This window comes from Chrysemys picta, chromosome 21 (genome assembly GCF_011386835.1).
Source record: "Chrysemys picta bellii isolate R12L10 chromosome 21, ASM1138683v2, whole genome shotgun sequence".
Lineage (NCBI taxonomy): Eukaryota > Metazoa > Chordata > Testudines > Emydidae > Chrysemys > Chrysemys picta.
This window is the reverse complement of record NC_088811.1, coordinates 19867737-19891730: the sequence shown is the minus strand read 5'-3', so window position 1 is coordinate 19891730 and position 23994 is coordinate 19867737. Positions and strand designations below refer to the sequence as shown.

At 49.4% G+C, this 23994-nt stretch overlaps 1 protein-coding gene across 1 annotated transcript in view; it reads right to left on the bottom strand.

Moving 5' to 3' along the window:
• WNT4 (Wnt family member 4) overlaps positions 1–14248 on the bottom strand; it is a 28801-nt gene extending 14553 nt beyond the window's left edge. Inside the window, exon 1 of the mRNA XM_005281747.4 lies at positions 13961–14248. Coding sequence (XP_005281804.1) covers positions 13961–14037 — 77 coding nt within the window. The 5' untranslated portion in view covers positions 14038–14248. The remainder of the gene's footprint in view (positions 1–13960) is intronic.
• Positions 14249–23994: the final 9746 nt, after the last annotated feature.

Sequence of the window (23994 nt, the reverse complement as noted above, 5' to 3'; positions counted from 1 at the left end):
CTATCTTGAGAGGCAATGACTCTGATAAACATTTGTGGGTCATGGCGGATAGTTAGCTGAACCTCAGCTCCCAGTGTGACGCTGCAGCCAGTGGGATTCAGGGATGCATAAACAGGGGAATCTTGAGTAGGTAGAGATTATTTTACCTCTGGATTTGGTACTGGTGAGACTGCTGCTGGAATACTGTGTCCAGTTCTTGTGCCCCCAATTCAAGAAGGATGTTTATAAACTGGAGAGGACTCAGAGAAGACCCGTGAGAGTGATTAGAAAACCTGCCTGACAGTGATAGACTCCAAGAGCTCACTCTCTTTAGCTTAACAAAGAGAACGTTAAGGGGTGACTTGATAACAGTCTATAAGTACCTACATGGGGAATAAATATTTAATAATGGGCTCTTCAGTCTAGCAGAGAAAAGTCTAACACGATCCAATGGCTGGAAGTTGAAGCTAGACAAATTCAGACTAGAAATAAGGTGTAAATTTTTAACTGTGAGAATAATTAACCATTGTAACAATTTATTAAGTTTTGTCGTGGATTCTCCATTACTGACAATTCTGAAATCAAGACTGGATCTCTTTCTAAAAGCTCTGCTCTCGGAATTATTTTGGGGCAGGCCTCTGGCCTGGGTTATACAGGAGGCCAAGCCAGATGATCATAATTGTCCCTTCTGGCCTTAGAATCTATGAATTTCCTTTCCAATAAGATGTGTCTAGGGATCCAGCTAGCAAATGGATCCTATGAAGATCAGGAAGTCAGATTCTCATGGGTAAACTGACCCACCGGAGTACAGGTGCTGGGCCTTTGTGGAAAGAAGAATATGCATAACCCAAGCATCATTTGGCTCCCGAAGTAAGGGACTCTCTAAGTCACTTCTGCTTCAAACTGTTTCCCTAAGTAACTAGCTGGAAGCCCTTCAAGGGCTGTACAGAATCAGAACCAGAGTCTCTCAAACTTTCCTTGAAGTTCTCCACACCTACATATTGACTGTTTCCATTGGAACTATTCCTCTACAAAGTCCCTCAGCACAATAAGCAAACAACAAGGAACCACAGAGAAGGCATTAGATCCGACTTTAAATAGGTATTTTCCTTCCTCTCTCATATTGGGCCTAGAACATAGCAAAGGAGCCAATTAGTCCCATGGCTCATTTGTAGTGGGCTGGCTTTCTTTTAGTGACACTGTCGCTTGCAGTGTAGTGCCTGTTACTCCTCTTTCTTTTAGCCTTTATGTCTCAGGAGTTTGTCCACAACTCTAGTTCCTGTTTAAAAACCCAAAAGGGCTCTTCTACACAAAAATTGCACTGGTTTAACTAAGGCAGTATAAAGACCCACCTTAGTTATATCAGTACAACTTTGTGTTTAGACTAGGCCAAATCTCAATTTAAAAACGTCTGCGACTCATCCCCTCTGCAATTGTTTTGTCTGCAACACTGCAAGATCCCTCCTAACCCCAGGGGTCTTAAAAATTAATCTTGTTTTTATTTAAAATATACCCAAGGATAATAGCAACTTCAGGGAGGAAAGCTTCCTGGAGCAAGAACAAGACAGCCCATGCAGGTTGGCAGATAAAACAGAAATTAGGGGAGATAAACTTCTGCATTTCCCACTACAGAGAATCCGAGTCATTGAGATGTTCAATAAAGACAAAGACATAGCAAGTGTCTTGCAGAGAAGAAGCCATTTGGATTTTTAAACAAATCTACTCTGGGTGTGTTGGTGCCTCTGATGTTCTTGTTTTGTGACTATTGTAGTGAGCACGGGGCCATTTCTGTGACTCTAGTGCCACCAGACCTTATTGCCAGAAACATGCCAACAAACTGGAGGGAGCTCCAAAGAGTCACGAAAATTAGCAGAAGGGTGGATGGCTCGAGGAACGATTAAGAGTAATTTGGCTTAGAATTAAACAGAAAACTCAGTCTGAAAGACACCCCGACAGTGAGCTTAGTTAGGCTGTGGAACAGTTCGCCTAGGGCAGGGGAAGCAAACCAGGCTGCCAGAACTTTTAAAAAGACTGGGCCAAACACTAGTAAGCGTACAATGGAAAGCATTGGCTGGGATTAGATGGGACCTAGGATTGTTTTTGGTTTAATTGTTCTGCTTTCCTTGACTCGGACACCTTCTCTAGTCACTGCCCTATCTCCATCCTCCCCACTCTGCAAAATGCTGGAGAAAGTTGTCTTTTCTAATCTCCCACATGACCTCGCACACAACAACCTGCACCAGTGCCAGGTTGGTTTTCACTCTGGCCATAGCACAAAAGCTGCCCTCTGTTTAGCCAATGGCCTGTGTATCACAGACTATGGCTCCATCTGCCTGATATAGCCTCATCTACACAACCGCTCTCTCATCCTCGTGGACTACAGCTAGGGTGACCAGATCACCAAAGACAAATATCGGGACGCGGGGGGGGGGGGGGTGACGTGGGGGGGGAGGCGTGGCGGGGGGCGGGGCCAAAAAAAAAAAAAACCTTCCTCCGCAAGCGCTGGAGGGAGGCCCGGGAGACTCAGGGGAAGCGCGGGGCCGGGGTAGTGAGAGTCCGGCCTGGTCCCTTGCAGGCAGGACTCAGTTGGGTGGTAGGGCGAGGAGGGGGGTGGCCCTCGGGGCCAGGCGGTGGCTGTTCTCACCCCCGGCCAGCGGGACTCGGGAGCAGCCGCTGCTGCAGCTCCCACTGCCGCGGGGGAGGAAGCGGCCATGGCGCTCCGCGGCTGCGGCTCTGGCGCCCCCGAACCTCCCGAGCCGGGGCCTGCTGTGGGGACCCAGCAGCGTGCACGCTGCGCCCAGCCCAGCCCCTGGCCAGTCGCGTCTGGGCTGCTGCCCAGCTGGTGCTATCCCGCGGCGGCCCCGGAGTGGGGGCAGCAGGCCCCAGCCCCCCCGTCCCGCAGGGGAACGAACGGGGCTGGGCTGCCGATGCCTCTGCCCCGGGGCCGCCGCGGGATAGCACCAGCTGGGCAGCCCAGACATGCCTAGCCAGGGGCTGGGCCCAGCGTACGCGCTGCTGCAGGCCCCGGCTCGGGGGGTTCGGGGGCGCCAGAGCCGCCGAGCGCCATGGCCGCTTCCTCCCCCGTCGCCTGGCCCCGCGGGTCGCCCCCCTCCTCTCCCAACCACCCAACTGAGTCCTGCCTGCACTGGGCCAGGCCGGACTGTTACTCACCCCGGCCCCGCGCTTCCCCTGCGTCTCCCGGGCCTCCCTCCAGCGCTTGTGGAGGGAGGGGGAATGGTGAGCCCGGGGAAGAGGCGGGGATTCGGGGAGGGAGCCAATCGGGGGAGGAGGGGGCGGAGTCGGGGCAGGGGGGGGGGGGGCGCGAGCACTTCCGGGCTCGAGGCTCGGGGCATTTCCTTGTTTGTCCGGTTGTCCCGACCGCATGTCGGTCGGGACGCGGGACAAACAAGGAAATATCGGGACGGTCCCGATAAAATCGGGACGTCTGGTCACCCTAACTACAGCACACGAGGACACACAGTCGCACTGCTATAAAAGGCTGAGGCCCTCTAAAAGTGACTGTTTCAAGCAGTCTGTCTTACATTTATTTGTGAGAGTTTAAAAAGGGCAAGTTACAGCTTTTAAGGCACAAGGGGCCATTGTGATCATCTAGTCTGGCTTCCTGCATAGTGCAGGCCAGAGAATTTCTCACTTAGCAACTTCTGCTCTAGCTCAATTAGATATTTGAGAAAGTGATGTCCAATCTTGACTTAAAGCGATGGAGACTCCACCACATTGCTGGCTAAGCTGTTCCAATGGTTAATTGCCCTCCCAGTTAAAGATCTGCCCCTATCGCCAGTCTGAACACGTCTAGCTTCAGCTTCCAGCCACTGGATCTTGTTCTGCCTTTGTTTGCTAGATTCAAGTGGCTTTTGCCATCAGAAATCTTCTCCCCATGTACCTACAGCCTGCTCAGGTCACCTCTGACCTTTCTCTTGGCTAAACTCCATCGGTGGAGCTTCTTTAGGCTCTTGCTGTAACTGAGACGCGTCGGACGGGCCGCTGGAGCCTGAGGGCTCCATAGCAGACGGTCGCTGTGGGGAGAAGCAGCAGCAGCACCGGGAAGCAGGGAGGTGTTTGTGCCTCAGGGATGATGCCCCATGGAATGCAGGGGAGAGACCGAGACTTTGGCCTCTGGAATCAAAGGAGCATGGCTGGAGCAGCCCCAGAGGCTGTCTGAGCTGGCGAGGGGGGAGTTAACTTTAGCCCCCGCCCCAGCGTCTGCACAGAGCAAAAAGAGCTCCCTCCTCAGCAGAGAGAGACATCTCCTTACATTGGCCTCTGGGTCTTCTAGGACACAGGGGTTTACCCCCCTTCCCCAGGGCCTGCCACAAGCAGAGCGGTTTCCCCGGAGAAAGGGGAGGCTCCCCAGGAAGGGGAAAGGAGCTCAGGGCATTGCTGCCAGAGGGAGAGAAAGGTCCTGACTGGATGCACCTGGAAGGAAGAGGGGCACTTTGAGGATTCTCTCATTCCCACCCAGGGAGAAGGGGCTGGAGCAACTCCCCCCGCCCATGACTCTTTCAGGAGCGAATTACAGGCCAGGGAGAAGGGAATCCACTTCCTGTGGTTTCCTGTTGGCCTCTATCTGACAGTGGAGAGTGTCCTTGTGAACAGCTGGAGAGCCCCCATTTGTATTCTGCACACTCCTTAGGTACATTCATGTGCTTCTGTACTGCCACACACCGCACTACTGTCACTGCCCCAGCCTGTCATGCCGCACACCTCCAGCATCTGTCAGCCCACACACGAACTCTGCTGTGATGTAGCAGTCAGTGCATTGCACAATATGGGGCATGTTGCAATACCTCTGTGCTACTACACAGACATACCATGTCATGCACTAACACAATTCAGCAATCCTAGATTAGCACAATCAGCTGTGTGTGCTGCCAGAGAACGGAGTACAAAACCCAGGGATCTGTCAGAGGTGGATACTATACATCAAGCATCCGCCCTAAGGCTGGGCAGGTAAGTCTGGGAGCTTTCACCCAGGGCCATTTGTCATTCATGGCTCTGTGGCAACATCTCACTATGCAGCATCCTACCGAGACAGGCCCTTTGCCATCTCCCATTAGTCAGACACTGTTTTCCGTAACTGTTTTTTAATGAAAGCGTCGTCCCTGAATTGATTCTGTTTCAGGCATTGGACTAGGATGCGTCTCTCTCTCAATCTTCCTGTCACATCGGCCCCACATTTGTTCTTCTCTTGGCTTGGCAGCTCCCAATTTCCACCTCTAGTTAAAGTGACTAAGTCAGTCTCTCAGTGTGACACTTCCACATGATTACAGCTTCTGCCGCACTAGGCTTCGCACTCACCACTTGCCCCCGCATGCCAGTTGCAGCGCCGCTCCTCAAATCTGGCCTCGCTGACCGTCCCACTCCCCATCACAATGGGGGATCAGCCAGACCAAACCTGTCACAACGCGTGGAGCAGGGAGCCAGGCCCAGCCCCGTGGGATAGGAGCCACTGTTGCAGGGTGAGTTCAGCGCAAGCTCACTCTCCCACCAGCAGGCCCATGACCCACCTAGAGCCTTCGCCAGACCCACTGGGGGAGGCACCAGGCTGGGAAACACTGCTCTGTACTATGGCACTGCCGCATGTTGCACACCTTGCAAACCCATTGCTGCACGCTGGCACACCCTGACGTGCTCTGCCACACATTACTGCTCTGTGCCAAGGTTTCTTTGCCACAACAGTCACAGAGTCTGAGAAACGCTGTCACTGCTGACTCTCTCTGTGCTGCTGACACTGTCACAAGCCTGTCATGCAGTGCTGAATACGGTCCAATTGCTATTATTCTAAAGGAGAAAAGTGCCATTGGCACGGACTCGATCTTGTTGCTCAACCTTCAGATCAGGAAACATATTGCAGCAGAGTCCAACTTTACAACGCCATTACCCCAATGTGCACACTGGCCGGCTGACAGGACCCCAGGGGCAGCGCTAACTTGCATACAACTTACAGGAGTTCATGAACTGGTTTAACTGAATAGAAATGCACAAACTCGCAAGATTAACTCTTCACTCCATACGTGAAGAGAAACGGCTCCTCCGCTGGCTGCAGCATCCAAGTGCTGGCAGTGCTGAAATCTGCAGCAACTCTAAGAAGTTGCTGTGTCTGCTAAAAGTTGCAGTTGCCACCACAAAACCGCTGCCCACAGTTTTCTTACAGCCTTAAATATTGCCAGCCCGAGTGTCTAAAAATCCTGAGTCAGGGCCCCCCAGGTCATCGGATTTTTATCAAAACTAGCACATTTGGGGGTTTATTTGCCTTCTGGCTTGAGCCTTTAGGGAACACTTGGGTCATGTTTTCAAGCTTCCGTCTGCAACTAAGAGGGCTAGAAACTTTTTAAGCGAAAGCTGAGATTCTCCTGTATTCACATGACTCCAGGATCCAAGGCTTAAAAATATCCACAAAATACCAGGAAAATTAGTGAACCTGCCTTGGTACAGACGTACGAAAACACGTCGGAAACAGATTCCTGAGTTTGTTTGGCACTTTTATCACTTTTAAGAAAGTCAATAGACTGCTTCCAGGTACGCCATCCAAGACAAGTGAGTGAAGGGGAGGACAATGAACCAGAGATGCTGGAATTAGAAGTGGGGGTGGGGTGGGAAGGGGCGCTGCAGCACCCCCTGGGCTTGAAGTGGTTTCCTTCATATACAGGGTTTACAGTTTGGTTCAATGGCTCCCAGCACCGTCACTATAAAAATTGTTCCAGCCCCCACGTGACAATCTTATAGCTGAGTGACACAAATAGCAGCAACTGTAACAGTCATCGCAGGCTCAGATAACTGCAGGGTCCATATAGGTTCAGAAACTAGCATGACAGGCAGTACCAGGAACGAGGCAGACAGAAGTCCATTTTCCTTGCCATTGTTTTGGCCTTGGAGCTCGCAGGAACCTTCCCCTTCTCAGCCTGGGAGGCAGCCCTTTTAATTTCAGTTTCACTTCTCAGATGCCCTCCTTCACACCCGATTCAGGGTGGTTCCTGCCTGCCATGAACCAAGTGATCAATTTACCACCTGCTCAAGTGCCCCAAATAAGGATGTTCCCCATCACTAGCTATTTGAATATTGCTGATCAAGTTACCTTCTATGTCCTGACAAACTTAGTCCTGGAGATTCCCTGCCAGCTAGGACCTGGTCATTGATGGCATTACTAGCTTCTAAAAGGAGCCCGAGATCAGGGCCCTGCCCATCCCAGCTAATCTCAAGGTCTGGGAGATTTCAAACGGTTTTTTCTGCCACCAAGATACAAACCTTTAAGCCACTCGCTGTTTTTTTGGGGAAAACTAAAGCTGGCTGGGCTTGTCGTAAACTGTTGCAAGATTTTTTATTCTATTTTGAAATACAAATGTCCTACAGAATAATTTGCAGCTTTTAGCTCTTCTTCCTTTTGCCCTCCATGGAAGGGTGTCCCCTGCTGCGTGAGACTCTGGGGAGAGCTTGCTGCATGGACAACCCGATGCCTCCCTCAGGATTAGAGAGCAAAATATGAAGTGACAAAACATTGATGGCGGGTCTCCAAAGGAACCCTGGGGCAACACAAAGGAGCTCCCCACCCCGCTCACAGAATCTGTTCCCAAATCTGGGTCCTCAAATCTCTCCTCTCCTGGAATACTCCTAGTCAGCCATTCACTCTGCCTCCAGGACCACGCTCACAACAAGATGGTCAGTGTGTAAAGAGACTGTGGTTCTAGCTTGCAGTGTTGGTCTGTCTGTTTTGTGCTGCCATAGGCTGGCTACCTGGGAGTGTCCACTATGTAAGGTCTGGAACAGGGAGAGTGACCAGGGGAAAGGGGACATGGCAAGAGTGCCTCTATGTTCCAGCCATTCCCACCGGCACCAGATCAGCACCTTGGGGCTCTCGGCAGCCAGACAGCAGTTTTGGGCTGGACCAGGCCACAGCTGGGCTGAAAACCTAGAGCTACAAGGATGATGTAAAGGTAAAAACCACAATGGGTGGATTTTAGCCAGACCTGAGAATCAGGACCTCTTGCTGCTCTGGTGGAAGCTGGGAAACCTCTAGCTGAAGAGAACTCTGTCATCCACATCAAGGTAGTTGTAAGAGCAGAGCCAACCAGACAGTCAAGTGAGGGAGAATGATCAACCCAGGGCCCAGTTCCCCATCGCCCTGCACCATGGATAGCCATTTGCACCAGCACCAGCAGAGTAAGCGCTACCAAATTAGAATTGTGCACTCACAACACCAACTTTCAAAGGTGTCCATGAGACGAGGTGCCAGGCAGAGGAGAATCAGGCCCTGTGTCTGCAAAGCAAAGGGAGATCTCCGGATGAAAGGGGCTGTAGAAATGCAAAGCATTATTCCTTCCTCTCTGGCCCTCTAACGCAAACAGAATGAGACCACAGAGACCAACTTTCCAGCCGGCCTCGCTTTGTAAGTCACAGATTTGTAGGTATTCATAGAACAGTCAAATCCACTTCCTTAAAATTTAAACACCTCCCCACTTCCTCCCCCCTCAAAACAAACAAAAAACCCAACAACTGTGCTCCTGGCCCTTTAAGCCAAATCTCAGCCCAGAGGGAAATGTTACTGCCACATCTCTACCCCCTATTTACAGGGGTTAAAGAGCTGTTGGCAGCACACCCTGCTATACAGCAGCATAACCACATCTCAGAATATTTACAGCACATGGAGAGCCTCCTGCAAAGCTCCCAGAGACCAACACAGTTTTAGCCGGATAACAGCATGAAAATGAAGGCAGTCGCTAATGGTTTCTGGATGAGCGGGTGCCCAGGGTTCTCCACACACAAGGGATCTTTTTTCTAGAGCTTCGAGAAAGTCATCCTAATAATCCAAACAACCAGTCACATCTTAAAAGCCAGTAGTGTCAAATACAGAGTCAGGAGAAACCAAGCTTTGTAGTGTCTGTTAGTTTACTGGCTACAGTTACCCAGTTAGATTGGAACTTGCCAACAAAGTTGTTCGGTGATGATTTCATTTGCGCACCTAGAGTCAGAACTCTGACCGTCCTCTCCCACTTCGGTGAGGTACTCAGCTAGTACACTGCTAAGTGCTTGGGTCAGTGCCCCTTTGGAAAAATGCCACATGCATCCCATTTGCACCACCTAGAAAACGGCCTGGCACATACAAGCCATGTTTTTGAGTGCATGCACTGGGTGCAGGGTTTGGAATATTTTAGCGCAAAAATAGCAACGAATCAAGAATTTAATTCAGTCCTATAAGCCAGTCACAGTAACACCTGCAATGTAATGCGTCGGAAAGTAACACAAGCCATGGACTATCCAGGAGTGAAACTCCTATGCGTGCAGCAAGCTTCTCTGCTCCTCTGGAGATCAGGGCTTAATTTGTAATGAAATTACATGGGCTCAAGCAAACTTTTTTTACTTTCATAACTGATGCAGCAAGTCCAGAGGTGCTGGGCCTAGAGGTGCCTGGGCTATGAACTGCCAAGCCTAGAGGTGCCTGGGCTATGAACTGCCAAGCCTAGAGATACCAGGGCTCATCCCTGGCAAGCCCTGGCACAAATTAAGCACTGCTGGAGATAATGTTTGGCCAACTGTGAGAGGCATGCAGACACCAAAGGAGATGTTCCCTTCCCCTAGCACATACCCTCACTCTGGGGCTCAGATCTACTGGGCACTGACCTTTCACTTCAGTATAGTGTTTGGTATGAGGCTTCCACTGAGCCTGGAAATGTAGGAGGAAAAGCAAGGCTACAGGTGTCATCAAACAGGAGAAAGTTTCTAGTTCCAAATCTGGAAATGGCTTAAGGGCAGAGATTTCCTGGACATGCAGCAACTCCCAACATCCAGAGACTGACAAAATATGCCTGAGGTTTACTTTCTAGCCAGATATAAAGTATCTTGGTTTGTTTAGTGATCAGATTTTGCAAACTCCCTTCCAACTCTGAAAATCTCTGTAGCAGAGTGATCCCTCTGAGGGACTGCAGGTCAGTCATTCCAGAAGATCCCAAGATGCTTCTCCTTTACAGATTATAAAACGCATAAACACTGGCATACGAACCAATCTAAACAGCCTTTCCCCAGCTACTTCGTTAGAGCTCTTCCATGCAAAGCAAGGAGTTTGTGAAAATGTCCAATTCAACTGTTACAAGCTGTCTGTCTCTGAAGCGTTTGGGGAATGCGAGTTCCAACAGGTTAAAAGAAGCTTTAGAAAAACTCTTGTCTTGTGAAATGCTCACTGAGCTTAATCACTAATCCAGCAGGTTTCTGGAAAAGCAAACTCTCTACAGAGCTGTGCCACTGAACATACACACCTACACACAAGCCTAAAGAAACATGCACACAAATACTACATATCTGGGCATAAGGTAACATATCAAAAAGAGCCACACGCTGCCTGCCCAGGCTGAATGCAATGGCCATGGGCCACGTGTGCTGTACACACACATACATGCAGTATACACAGGCCTAAAGCAAGACACAACACTCTACACAGAATACACATGGTATGTGGGAAACATGCAGGGTATACTCCTTTTCAGACTATCTGATCGCTCCCGGGTCTTTCTTTCTGTGTTTACTGCCTGAGGGCAGCCCTTTCTTTTTCATGTCAGGAGCGGGACTTGCCTGAGTCCAATAGGCAAAGAATAAGTTGTAGATTGTCTTTTTATTGGACTAGCTACATGTGTTATGCCAGACTCCATTCTTTTCTTCCAAAAGCAGTGAAATGAATCTCTGCTTTCCTTCCACACTGCTGGCAGGAATTGGTGCCTGGAAGTAAGTGCTTGGAATGAGCCCTCCACTCCCACAGAGCTTCATCCCCACATGTCCATCTTCTTAGAGAGATCCACTAGAACCTAGAAAGTACAAACTGTTGCACACAAGCCCCCAGTCGCTGGCAGCTAAAGCCGCCTATGCTCGGTTTTCTAGAACAAGAACCAAGTGGGCTGCAATGCTGCAGAGGCCTAGGTACCAGGACTACATATCATAATAAGGCATTTTTCAGCCTTGCTGTAATACAAATACACAAGTTAATGCATAATCCCACCCAACCAGTGGAAATCCCTCTCAGTACAGCCAACCCTTATTTAAAAAAAAAAAAAAAATCTTACTCCCCAGGGTGGTTTCGCTGAAGGCCATTTTCATTGGTTACAACACAGCTTCTCCTGCCCGCTACTCCTGTGAGTCAAACCCTCTTTGTCCAGAGGACAGTCCTGGGGAAAGCAGCCTCCACGCCCACCACTGCATCTCCACGCTGCCGTCCTCTTACACACATCTACTTTTACTACACAATGACAACCTTCCTGTTACACACAAACCCCACCCACTGGCAGATGAACAGCTACACATTCCCTGGCCCCTTCAATTTTTGGTAACCTTGTGTGATGGGCCAAATGGCTGGGTGGATGTGGGAAACCCGGCTCTGTTGGTACTGCATCAAAACAGAGCGCAGGGAGAAGCCTGGACGTGCTGGAGAGCTCAGAGTCCCTGTAAAAATCCCCAAATATTAAGATGATTTCACCTACAGAATTTTCCCCTTTTCCCAAAAGTCAGCCTGGCAAGCATCTGTGCCAACTCCTCTGCAGAGTTCCTGGTAGGGCCATTATCCTCAGCCAGTACTTCCCCTTTCAGTCCTGCCCACTGCCGAAACCACCACCATAGATCCATGACACGTCTTCACCAAATGTGAGGCAGCTTAGAAGCCGCCTTGTTGTCTGCTTTAACCCACCCAGCGTTTGCAAGAGACCCACGCCACAAAACTCTTTCCACCTGACAAGGGAAAAAAAGGGGAGCCCAGTAACAGAGCATGGGGCAATTTATGTGACCCAAACAGGCTCCTTATAGCACCCTTCTCTCCAGCTGGCTATTTGAAGGATGACAGTGGCCACTCCAGGCACAGATTGGTCAGCCCCTTGGTCTCCTTGGGCCGAGTAGCATCCTCTAAAACCACTCAGCCACCACTGGCTTAAACAAGGGATAAAGCATTGGCACCTGTGGATACAGAGTGGAATAGGGAGCATGGACTTGCTGTGGCTGACGGGACAATGGAAATGTCTGCAGGGGGGCATAAGCTAGACACACAGCATTGAGTTGAGGCAGAAATGACAAGGTCCTACCTTATTCATTGTGATAGCTGAAATGTAATGTCTCTGGAGATTAATCTCCTTTCATGAAACATTCATCACTCCTGTTCATGCCCATGGGAGATTGAGGTGCAGAGGAAGAGGCAAACCGGCCCTTCATATTCTATAAGTGATAAATGTAGCCATGGTGGCTTGTGCTACTGCTGTGACCCAAGCCATGGATAGTGCAACAGTCACTCTGAGCAGAGACTAGATTAGTTAAACCCTTGAACTGGGCTCTAACTAGAATTCAATCACAGCCTCGGGGGCTGATAAAAACTGGGAGCAGCAGCAGCCTCCTCACCCACCAGAAGATATGAATTAGTCAAACTGATACTTAATTCAAAGTTATGGAGAAAGATTCTGCCCCTCCCCCCAGCAGAGCCCCCCCAATAGCCGGTGTCAGGGAGCACTTCCCTCAGCCTTGGCAAAGCTCTGGAGAAATTTTCTAGAACATGCAGCAGTTTCCCTCAGTGTTTACCTTACAAGTTATCTCAGTGTTTGTTCCAGGTCTTCCTAATCTAACTGGGCTCCGCCACATCACCCTCAGAATTTGCATTTCTAGAGCTCCTCATCCCAGAGAGCCCCACAGCACCACTGATCTCCAGAGCTCTGGGACACAGTGTGCCAGCCAGATGGAGAACGCTAGGCGGAGGGGAAGCAAACCCCTACTCTTCTAACTAGGGCCAGGAGAGATCCAGTGTCCATCAGCACAGACAGGCCCTGAGGGGTGGGGAAGAGAAAAGACTTCTGCTAAACTGGGCTGTAGGTTTGTAACTTTGCCATTTTCTCTCTCCCCACTTCACCAAATCCCGTCCCCGATCATTCACTCGCTTATCATAACCGCAGCAAAACCCAGGCTGCATTTTGACCTGAGCTCTGACCTCAGGGCCTTGGTGCTACACAGATTAGTAACTTAAGAACAAATGCAGATGTAGCTTCTGCTTCCACAAAGTTATACTATAACTAGCCTAAATAATAAATAATAATTCGTCAGGGGAAGAGTTCTGCCTCACCTCTGCTGGGCGCCTGAGTGCCGGAGTTCACCCCAGTTAGCGACACCATGACCCAAAAGGAGTCTCTCGGGAAGCGGGTCATGACCTCAGAGCAACAGCAGGGTGGACAGGTAGGGCAATTTCACAGGGGGCATTTGCTCTTTCCTCCCCACATGGAGAAACCGTCCAGCACCCCCTGATCTCCATGGAAACCCAGACTAACCAGTACTGCTCTTTAACTGGTTAGGACCCCAGTACACTCCGAGGAAAGGGGGGTCCCAGCTCAGGAGGGCTGCGAGCAGGGCTGCCTGAGGCGGCGGCAGGAGACACGGGTCATGCTGGGACTGGGACAGGGACAGATCAGCAAGCAAGGGGGCTCAGCTCGGCCCCGGGACGTTTCCTGGAGCAAAGCTGAGTGCAGCGGGCGGCCGATGTCAGCGCCTGCCGCTGCTGGTCAGGTAGAGCCCCGCTGCCGAGCACGGAGCGAGAGAAAGAAGCACCGCGCACCGCCACTGGGGGTCACTTCTTGAGCCCGGCCAGCCCCGCTCCCCGGCGGGTTACTCGGTTGCCCCCTCGGATTTCCTCCGTGGGGAAGGCGAGGGGCGGCTGGCTTGGCGGAGGGAACAAAAGGGCGAGAGGGACCCCCCGCCCCCCAAGCGTGGGGCCAGGCTGGCGCATGTTCCCCTTGCGGCACCGCACCTTGAAGGCAGCGAGCTCCCAGGCGGACTCGGCTCCGCAGGGCTCGGAGCAAGTGCCGCCCGCGGTGACACCCCCCTGCCCGGCAGCGGCCGGCTCGGCGCCCGCCAGCGAAGTGCCCCCGCGGAGCCCAGCGCGGGGGCGCCGGGCAGGGAGCCGGAGGCACCTGCTCCGCGGCGGGTCCGCCCCCAGCCCGCTCCCCGGCCCCGCACTTACAGCCAGTTGCTGGCGTTGGCTGAGAAGGCGGCGAGGATGACCAGCAGCAGGGAGCGCAGGGAGTACTGCGGGCTCATCCTGGAGGGCAGCCGGGCAGGGAGCCGGCGGGGCAGCTGCCCTGCCCGAGCCAGGAGCCCCGGCGGCGGCGGCTGGGGGACCCCCTGCTCCGGGCTGCCGGGCGCCCCGCCGGGCAGCCGATCCTGGGCGCCCCGGAGCTGGCAGGGCAGGTGCGGCGCAGAGCGGGGGCGCTGCCCGGCTGATGCGCCCGCGGCTACCGCTGAGCCAGACTGTCAGCTCGGCCGGCCGATCCCGGGATGGAGCCGCGGGGAGAGCGAGCGGGGGGCGGGCCGGGGGCGGGGGGAGGAGCGGGGGCGGCCCCAGGATGCGGCTACCTGGGCGGGTCCGCAGGCCGGGGACACCCCCAGGGCGGGACAGGGACGGCTCCGGAGAAGCGCTGCGGGCGGCACAGCCAGCCGGACCGGACGCCCTGGGCCGGCGCATCGGCTGCGCCTGCTCCTCGGTGGGGCTCTCCACAGCCTGCCGCTGGGCCAGCTCACCCTTTTGGGGTTCAGGCCAGAGCCCCAGTCCTCATCGTGCGGGGCGTGAGAGAGCAGAGCCCTGCCAGCGGGAAGGCTGGGAGGAGGGTTAGCGCCCCATGGTTCTTGGTGGGGCTCGAACTGGGCCAGTGAGCCCCCCCCCCCGTACCTTGTTCCGGGACCTCTCCTAAGCTGGCTTCTTGCTCTCGCATCTCTGCTGCATTCAAAGTCACTGGCTAGCTGCAAATGTTGAAAATGTGAGCTGAGTGCGGCTGAAGGGGAGATGTCTGCCTGAGTTTGCAGAGAGCCTGAAACAGCAGCTCTGAGTAGCCCCCGTCATTTCAATAGGGAGATTGACTGAGACACCAGTGAGGAGCCTTCACATGCCACCCTTGTAACACTGTCACTGCTCAAAGCAGGTGAGAAAATGGACAATCACACCATGAGGATCTTGTGCAGTATTATTTAGATTCCAGTAGCACCTATTGGCACTAAGTGCAATCAGTACCGTTTTGTGCTGGGCGCTGCAGGCACCTAGTCAGGGACAGACCCTGCCCCAAGGAGACAACAAGCTAAATAGACAAGACAGACAGAGGATGGGAGCAAACTGGGGCACAGAGATGAAGGGATTTGCCTAGGGTCACCCAGCAGGTCAGTGGCAGAGACAAAATTACAACCCAGGTCTTCTCACTCCCAGGATTGTGAGGGAAATTTACCAGCATAATTATACTGCTATAGTTATACCAGTATAACTCCCTGTATGCAAAAAGAAGAACAGGAGGACTTGTGGCACCTTAGAGACTAACAAATTTATTAGAGCATAAGCTTTCGTGGACTACAGCCCACTTCTTCGGATGCAGAAGTGGGCTGTAGTCCACGAAAGCTTATGCTCTAATAAATTTGTTAGTCTCTAAGGTGCCACAAGTCCTCCTGTTCTTCTTTTTGCGGATACAGACTAACACGGCTGCTACTCTGAAACCTTCCCTGTATGCACACTCTTATTCTGGAATAAGTGTGACCACAGGGAGAGTTTACCCAGAATAATGCCAGTAAATTTCCCTGTGTAGACGATCCCTCAATCCAGTTTCTTAACCACTAGACCCCATTTCTTCCAGAGCTACATGTTCTATGGTGACAGTTCCCTTTGGCACCCTGAGTGGGTGAGCTTGGGAGATATGGCCCTTTATTTTTCTCTTTCTGACCCTCTTGCCCCCTGCCTGTCCAGAAGCTCAGCCAAGGTATATTCACACTTGAATGCGGGAGAGCTAAAATCAAGGAATCCAGAGATCCCCTATGATCAGCTTTGAACACTCGCACATGCTACCACTTTTCGTGTCAAGTGGGCGGAGCATATGTTGTGGGTGGACCCTGGAAAGCACCATTACCTTCTTCTCCAATTCAACCCCCAGATCATGACTGCTTTGTTCTGCTGCGCCGATGATTTCTGGTGTTAGGGGGTTTAGGATCTCTGTTTACCCCTGAAAGTGAAGAAAATGTGGGAATATTCTGGGCTTTGGGGGGCTATGAAAATCAATGGGAGACTTTCCACTGACTTGAATGGGCTTTAGACAGACCTTGAATGTAGGGAGAATAAGTGCAGAGAATTCTTAAGGGAAGGGAGACATAGAATAGCCATATTTCAGGATGTAAAAATAATTCTTATGTATCTGTGAAAAATTGTAATGCTTGGTTTTTAGTCTAATAATTCCCTTTTTGTTTCCAAGGACTGTTATGAAGAGGCCTTAAAGCAGTTTAACCCCACTGTTTTCAGAAATTTCCAAAACTACGTCTAGAACTCCCAACTTGTGCTTTTTACGTTTGTATGGTTTGCAAATTGCCAAGTGCCAGTAGCTAAAGATTGTTAGCAATACAGCTGACAGTTGTTCAAGGATAAGACTCTCCTCTTTTTGACAGTTTTATAGCTAGATTCTAAGCTTCCAATAACAGGGGTTTATGTTGCGTCCAGGGACTAAATCTTAAGTATAGCATGACAACAAGACTGCCTCTCAACTAATGTTAAAGGCAGATCCTGGAAGAAAGGAGGGGGAGAATAGTGTGAGATTATGAGAACAGGAAGGTGGAACTTGTGCTTAGAATATTTGAGTATAGAAAGTTTTCATTCTCATTAAAGTAGAGGGGACAAATTAATGGCAGCCCCTGGGACATTTGTGGGCAATTCACATCTAGTTACAGCCGCCAATCAAATGTCTGGTTTTCATCTTCAGTATTTTAATAGGCTTAGAAGTTCACAACCAAATGAAGTTGGGAAAAATTAGCTAACTCTCTGGTGTTTTTATCAGCAGGGAAGAACTATACAAGCTGGCTGTTTGCACAGTACCACCAATGACCCGGGTGTTTCTGTAGAATTATCACGGTGTCCAACAACCAGTTAAATTCCTTGTGTTAGAATGCTCTGTTAGGTTTTGAGTTGTCTCATTTGTACAGGGAGTGCTGCTCCCAGGGAGATTAGGAAGATGACTGTCAACCAGGTATCAAGAATTAAATCTGAGTCTGAACTTGTCTGGGGAAGTGAATGGTTCAAAATCCAGCCAGGAACCCCCAACAACCTGGTTTGACTGGGTCTCATCTGCAGAAGCCCCCTGCCCATTCATAATGTCCTCCCACATCACTTACTTACAGCACAGATATAAGTGGCCTGTTATTGGAGGTGGTGGTAGGGATGTTAGATCACCACAAAGCAAGGTGTCTGCTTGACATGAAATCCAAGACCCAGAGCAGCCAATATCATCTGGCACGACAAGAGCATTCAAAGAGAACACATTACTTAGGTCCATTACTGAAACCTCCTTTTACCACTGAGAAAACCTTGCCAAGCTGGTGTGGAGCTATTGGAGGGGAAAACACCCTCTTTTGTCTTTCCAACTCTATTTTCAGGAGCGCCTGCTTGCAGTATAGCAGTAGGATGCACTTATTCAAAATACAGCAACTCGCATCCTTCTAGGCACATGTTTGTCAGAGCATATTACTCCTATTTTAAAGCCTTTGAATTAATTCCCTGTCAAATCAAGTATTTGAGTTCAAAATTGGTTGATTTTCAAAGAGGTTCAAAATTCTCCTGAGGTCTCTTCCAACCCTAATCTTCTATGACTCTGTGATTTATATTCAAGATCCTGAATGGCTGTACCTGATTCTGCCCAGCCACTTTCTGTCTTTATATTCCTGGATCTGAACTAGCAGCTTATCTGGTTTGCTCTGCTAATAATTGTGAGTCAATGGGAGGTAGGACATTTTGTAGCTATGTGCCCGAGCGATATAGTTCCCTGCCTGGTGCAATCAGAGCAGCTTAATCCGTCTCTTCATTCGAGAAATATAGGGTTACTACAGCTTGTGACTGCTTTTCAGCGTTGAGTAGCATCATTGTGAAGGTGAGACCTATTTTAAAGGCTAAAGGGAAGGAAGAGGCTGGAGCTACACGAATGGCTGTGGGATTCATGGGGTCCACCAAACCAAACCCACACAGTCCCTATCGTAAGGGAAAACCCAATGGCTCTACAGGAGGTGCAGGGCTGGGTACAGACCACTGGGAGCTGGCCTAGCAGTCCCAGCTGTTTTCCTTCCGCCTTAGCTGCCCACTGTGCCTCATGGATGCCACCTGGGCCCTGGGAGATAATGGCTGATCGCCCCTCACACCCAGGGGTGTTGCATGGGAAGACCAGTGGGTTCCCTGAGCATGTTGCACAGTGCCATCTTGTGGCCACTGCCTGCATTTGTCAGGAAGTGCAGAGGCCAGAGGAAGTAGAGGGGAGAGACTTGGAGTGTAAACCTCCGGAGTTTAGGGAGTCTCGGAGTACAACTCTGAATCTGGTTTTATCCATCTAGGGTGACCGGACAGCAAATGTGAAAAATCGGGACGGGGGTGGGGGGTAATAGGAGCCTATATAAGAAAAAGACCAAAAAATCAGGACATCTGGTCACCCTATATCCATCACAGTGCTGACGTGATAGTTAGACAGAGGCGTTGTGTTGAGTCCTGAGACTCCCTGCATCATCGCTGATACTGCAGTTTGGCAATGAGCAGTGGTTTGGTGAAGAAGTTTGAGAAAGACGGCAGGTCCCCCTGTGTCACTGCTCTGCCTTCCAGCTTAAATACAACCAACCTCTAAGCAGAATAGAAGGTGCAGCGGGTCTCCTCCAGGGAGGCTGCCAGTGGCTTGCCTGAAACAAGCAATGGGATGCTCTCTCCGCATCCCATTCTTCCTTACAACCACTTCCTGCCTCCCCCTTCCCTTCGTCTTCCTCCCGCAGTATTTCATTCTGCCCCAACTCCCTTTCCCTTAGCCTGGGAGGCCTGCTGGCTTGAGTGGGGCAGGGTTGGTCCTGGTTTCTCCCCCGTTCCTGGGTAGGGCTGCTGCTCCCAGGTACAGCAAGGTGAAACAGACCTGGAACCTACAATGCAGCATCTTTCTCCCCTGAGCAGCAGGAGAGGAAATCTGGGATCTTCACCCTTCACTCTCCCAGGTTGTGGGTGAAAGTCAGTACCAAAATCTTCACCCTCCTCATCTTCCCCAATTGGTGAGGGGTGAGGAGCAGTAATGCTATCAGAGCCGTTGTTCCCCTGCTGGTTTTAAGATCAAATGGCCAAACGCTTCAGTGGTGCTGCTGCTGCTTATGCTTTAGAGTGAAGCAGACTGACCTGCTGAGTCTGTAACTTCCACCTGCTATATTCAGTGGCACTTTGTGATGGGGCGAAGGCCTTGTAGAACTAGGAGTGAGGGAAAGAGAGCAGGTTGGCTAGACAAACTGTCAATCATCCAGAGAGTCTGAGGCAGGGCTTCCCTTCTCAGTAAAGGGCTCTGGGCAGGGAATCCCTCTGTAAAACTCCTGGTTTCTGAGTCCATTTAAGCTAGGGAGTCAGAGTTGTAGGGCCAGTGCAGAAAGATCCCACAGAGAACTCCGGGTCTGTTGTAACACGTATGGAGTGATTTGGATGGGTAAATGGGCTGATGCTATGATATGCAAAGGCATCTTTTGTTGTTGTAAATAAAGTTTTGTTAACCCCCCCTCCTAGCCCTCCAAACTCCCCTGAACTGGGCCCTGCTGACTTGTGTGACCAGCCTTGCTACTGCAATCCACACTCCTCCGCCGGCTCCTAGGCCTTTGTCCAACTGGAGGTAGATGGTAGGAGCTCCTCCTGTTTCACATGTTGAAGGACTGGGAAGGGAATGGGGAAGGGTAGCCATTCTAATAGTGAAATCCCTGGTTGAATTTCCCATCTGTGACTCTGTGGCTTAGCAGGGGCCGAATCTAGCTTCCTCTGCGCTGTGCCTGCAGCCATGAGCATTTGTGCAGTCTCACTGTATAGCTACCAATTGTTTCCATCAAAAAGATGTTTCAGCATCTGCACAGCATATGGGTTTTACTACTATAAATGATCACAGCATTTGCTGGTGTTGGGGACTGTCTGCATAGTCACAAGATATAGGTGGGGCTAGTAATGCCAACTGTCTGTGCTAGAAGAAAGTAGGGCTGCTGGGGCACTAGGCTATAGATTGCCGAAAGGAAGTGAATAGCGAAAAGGTTGGGCACAGAAGTTCTGAACGAAAGCCGTCCCTGAAGGAAATAGGAGAGCGGGAGCTGTCTGAGGAGATAACCACACTGACTCAGAGGCAGAAGAGTTTGTTTATTTTACAAACTCGGCAGTATGAGAAACTATAACCGTTAACAGACAAAAGCTGGAAATGGTCATTGATCTGGGGAGTGAATCTTTCATAGCTTTGTCTCTTTAAAGAACCCAGGTTGTACGTTGGTACATTATTATCCAGTAAGAAACAATGTTTTATCTGTATTTGGACAATACCAGTTCACTGTATGGAATATTTCAAAGTGCAGATCAGTTGGAAACCATATAGGCTCTGATGCAGCAAACATTTCAGCTTGTGCTTAATTGTATTAATATTATTTAGACTGTAAATGCTTTGAAACACGGACTGTGCAGCACAAAGCCCATTCCGGGCTGGCCTGTATAATAAATGATTGTACAGAGGCATTTCATAGCGCTTCGTGACCACACATCTTAAAGCACTTCACAAAGGAGGTCACTATTGTTACTCCCATTTTACCAATGGGGAAATTGAGGTACTGGGCTGTGACATGATTTTTCTAGAGCCGGGACGAGAACATAGGTCTTTAGAGTGGTAGTTTACTGCTCAGGCCACTAGACCATGCTCCTGACCTAGGTATTCATGTAATAAACATCATTAATAATAACCATACCCACACCAGTCGCTCCATTGACATAAAACTTTGCTGAATCAGTGCATCAGTGTGAGAGATGACGTGTATATCACTGAAGGGAACATCAAAGGCCTTTTGGGTCAGAAAAACCAGATTTGATGTATAAATTCTCCAGCAGGGAGCGGGAGAATGAAACAGTAAATCCCAGAGAGCAGTTTGATAAGCCTGTCCAGGTATGGGATTCATTATTCAAAGGCTTTGTAGAAATTCAAGGACAATGACACAGGAGATGACAAAGTTGCACTAGTAGCTCAATGACTGATGTGTTCCACACTCCAGGACAGAAGCTGTGAACCAGCAAGTGGATAACATGTTAGGTGACAGAATTATTGAAGAGCACGAGAGGACAAAATGAATATAAAAAGGTGACTAAGAGAAGTAGATAAAGCTGTAGTTAGAGAACATCACCTTCTAGATACAAGTGATAATATTCTCCACACTTCACAATGCTCAAAAGTTTTCAATAAACTTGATGCTAAGAACAAGTTTCTGACATCGCTTGATTCCTGGAATCTGACAACGTTTATTACTTGCTGTGGCTCTTACAGGTTCTCTAACATTTCTTGTGGACTTCCCAGTGCCCCTAAGGCTTATCAGATGGCTATGGATTCAATGCTATGTAGTTTACCTGGAGTTGTTTGTTATATGGATGATGGGGTCATCTTTGTGACAGAGAGTAACAGCTGGAGGGAAGGTTGAGATCTTTTTGACCAATTTCAAGAAAGAAGATTGAAAGTGGAAATAAATGTTGTTTTAAACTGAATGAAACACAAACATTAGAAAGTTTCATCACAGCAGATGGTATTAAGTCTGTCCCAGAGAAAGGGGAAGCTGTTCTTAAAGCCTTGAGGCCAGGACAATTGCACTCCTTTATAGAAACCTGTGGTTTTCTTATGAAATTTATTTCAAACTATCCAAACATTTTAGAGCCACTCTGATGACCAGTCAGCAAAGGTGCTGAATGACAGTGGAATTCACATACAGCAACAGCTTCGCAAAGATTCAAAATGCTTTAACAAATAAACTGTGTCCGGTACATTATAAACCAAATGAAATCAATATTTGCTGTAAGTGACGTTAGCCCAATTGACGTAGGTGTGTTCCAAGTGCAAAATGATGATTCCAGGAAAGCTGTGGCCTACTCCAGTCATTTACTATAAATGTGAAGAGGCTATTTTTCAGACTGAACAGGAAGCCCCCTGGCTTTGTGTAGGTCATAGGACACTTTCATGTGTGTGTTTGGGGATGTACATTTGTTTACATGACTCATCATAAACCCTTAATTCAAATATTAAATCGTAGCTAATCTATCATGCTACCACCTATCAGCTAAAATCCAACACCTAAGATGGAAAATTCAACCATATGAGTTTACTAGGAAGCACATCAAAGGAAAAAGTAATGTTGCTGATGCTTTGAGATCTCTTCTTTTTCCAGACATTGCCTCTGACCCGATAGCAGGTGGCTTAGCATGACAGAATTTCAGTGTATACCACAGATTTGCAAGCATTAAGTGTGGAGGAACTAAAGATCCCTTCTCAGCAATCGGAGCTCTTTGGTGAACTTTGTCACATTGTACAAAGGAGGAGAAAATGGCCAAATTGGATATTGGACAAACTTATTCCATTTCATAGAAATGAAAATGAATTGTGTATTCTGAATGGTACTGTATGAAGATGCGACTTCTATGATTCTGGGACTGAATCATGGTTCCAGCCTCCAAGATGGGGTATCACAATGGGCTTATACGACTCACCAAAGTACTGTCTGAACTAAATAAACATGTAGTAAGTCTTTTGAGCTAATATGTACTCAGATGTTGAACAACCGGTCATAAATTGTAATGAAACAGCTATATGAGGACCAACTCCTCTCACTTTACATTTATCACATAGTCCGCCCTTGTTTTCTGTTTAAACAATTTAATCTTTTGTCTGTTTTCGGCATGTACTTTCTAGCCATGGGCCCAATCCTGCAGGAAACTGAGTGACCCCTGAGCTGTGATCAGCACCTTTGACTGCCATTGACTGCACTCAGCACCTTGCAGGTTCAGACCCTTTAGGCCTGATCCTACACCTGCAGTCAATGCGAGTTCTGCCACTGATGGCAACGAGCACAGGATGGAGCCCTGTCTGAGGAGGAAGGGCTCATTGACTCAGGACATTTTGAGTCACTAGAAGCACAATAAATGTAGCCCCCTTTGAGGGGTGTTTTACAGAAGAAACTCTGTGATCTATTTGTCTGAGGATGCCAACCCCCAGGACTGGAGGGGGGAAAGGTGAAAGTCTTAAGAAAACTGTGGGATTGACTAACAGCTGTAAAGAAAATATTGTAAACTAAGCCAGCAAGAACCACTGATAACTCATGCTGAAAGTCTTCTCCAGGGCACTGAGGCCAGGTGCCTGGCTTCTTCCCAGGACTGGCAGCCTGGGCCTGTGGATGAGGCATTGGCCAATGAGTCTTGAGTTCTAATCCTGAGTAGCTCTGGGATGTTGCACAAATCCCTTCTTTTGTGTGTCTGTTTCCCATCTTTAAAAGGGGAGGATGATCCTGACCTTCCTTTGCAAAGCGCTCTGAGATCTATGGAGGCAAAAACTGTTGTCTGAGAGCTAAGCGTTGCTATTCTTCAGGCGATATACACAGCTCTCCTAAGTGTCTGAGTCATTCCTTTGGATTTACAGAGCCTCTCAGAGTGACATTGAGGAAGACTAGATAACTGGCTCCTCGGAGCAAAGTGCTAGCTGTCTTCTCTTCAGCCTTTTGGGCAAAGGCCTTGCAATGCTGTGAGTGGGACATCTAGCTCCGACTGAGAAGAAGTGTGCAGGTCTGACCTTTGGAAGGTGGCAGGGAGACATGCTCTTTCCTTGTAGAAAGGACTCTGGTCACATAATTGTGCCAAACAAAAAATACAACCAATACTGGTACAGTCAAGAAAAGTAGTTCTGGCTCACAACTGGCTGAAAACATTCATGTGATGCATCAGACAGTTCCTACCATTTACCTACCTATCAGAAATCAGCAAAATGGAGATCTTAAAGCATGTTAACCGATCTGATCTCATATGCAATCTGTTGCTTCTTCATAAACACACGAACAATGAATGTCACAGTAGAGATTTTTTTACCTCTAACTTCATTTTCAAATTAGAACATGAATCTTTTTTATCATACCAGATTTTGAGTGTTTAAACTCTGTATTTAATTTTTAGAAATTACCACTTAAAACAACAGAACAGGAAAATAG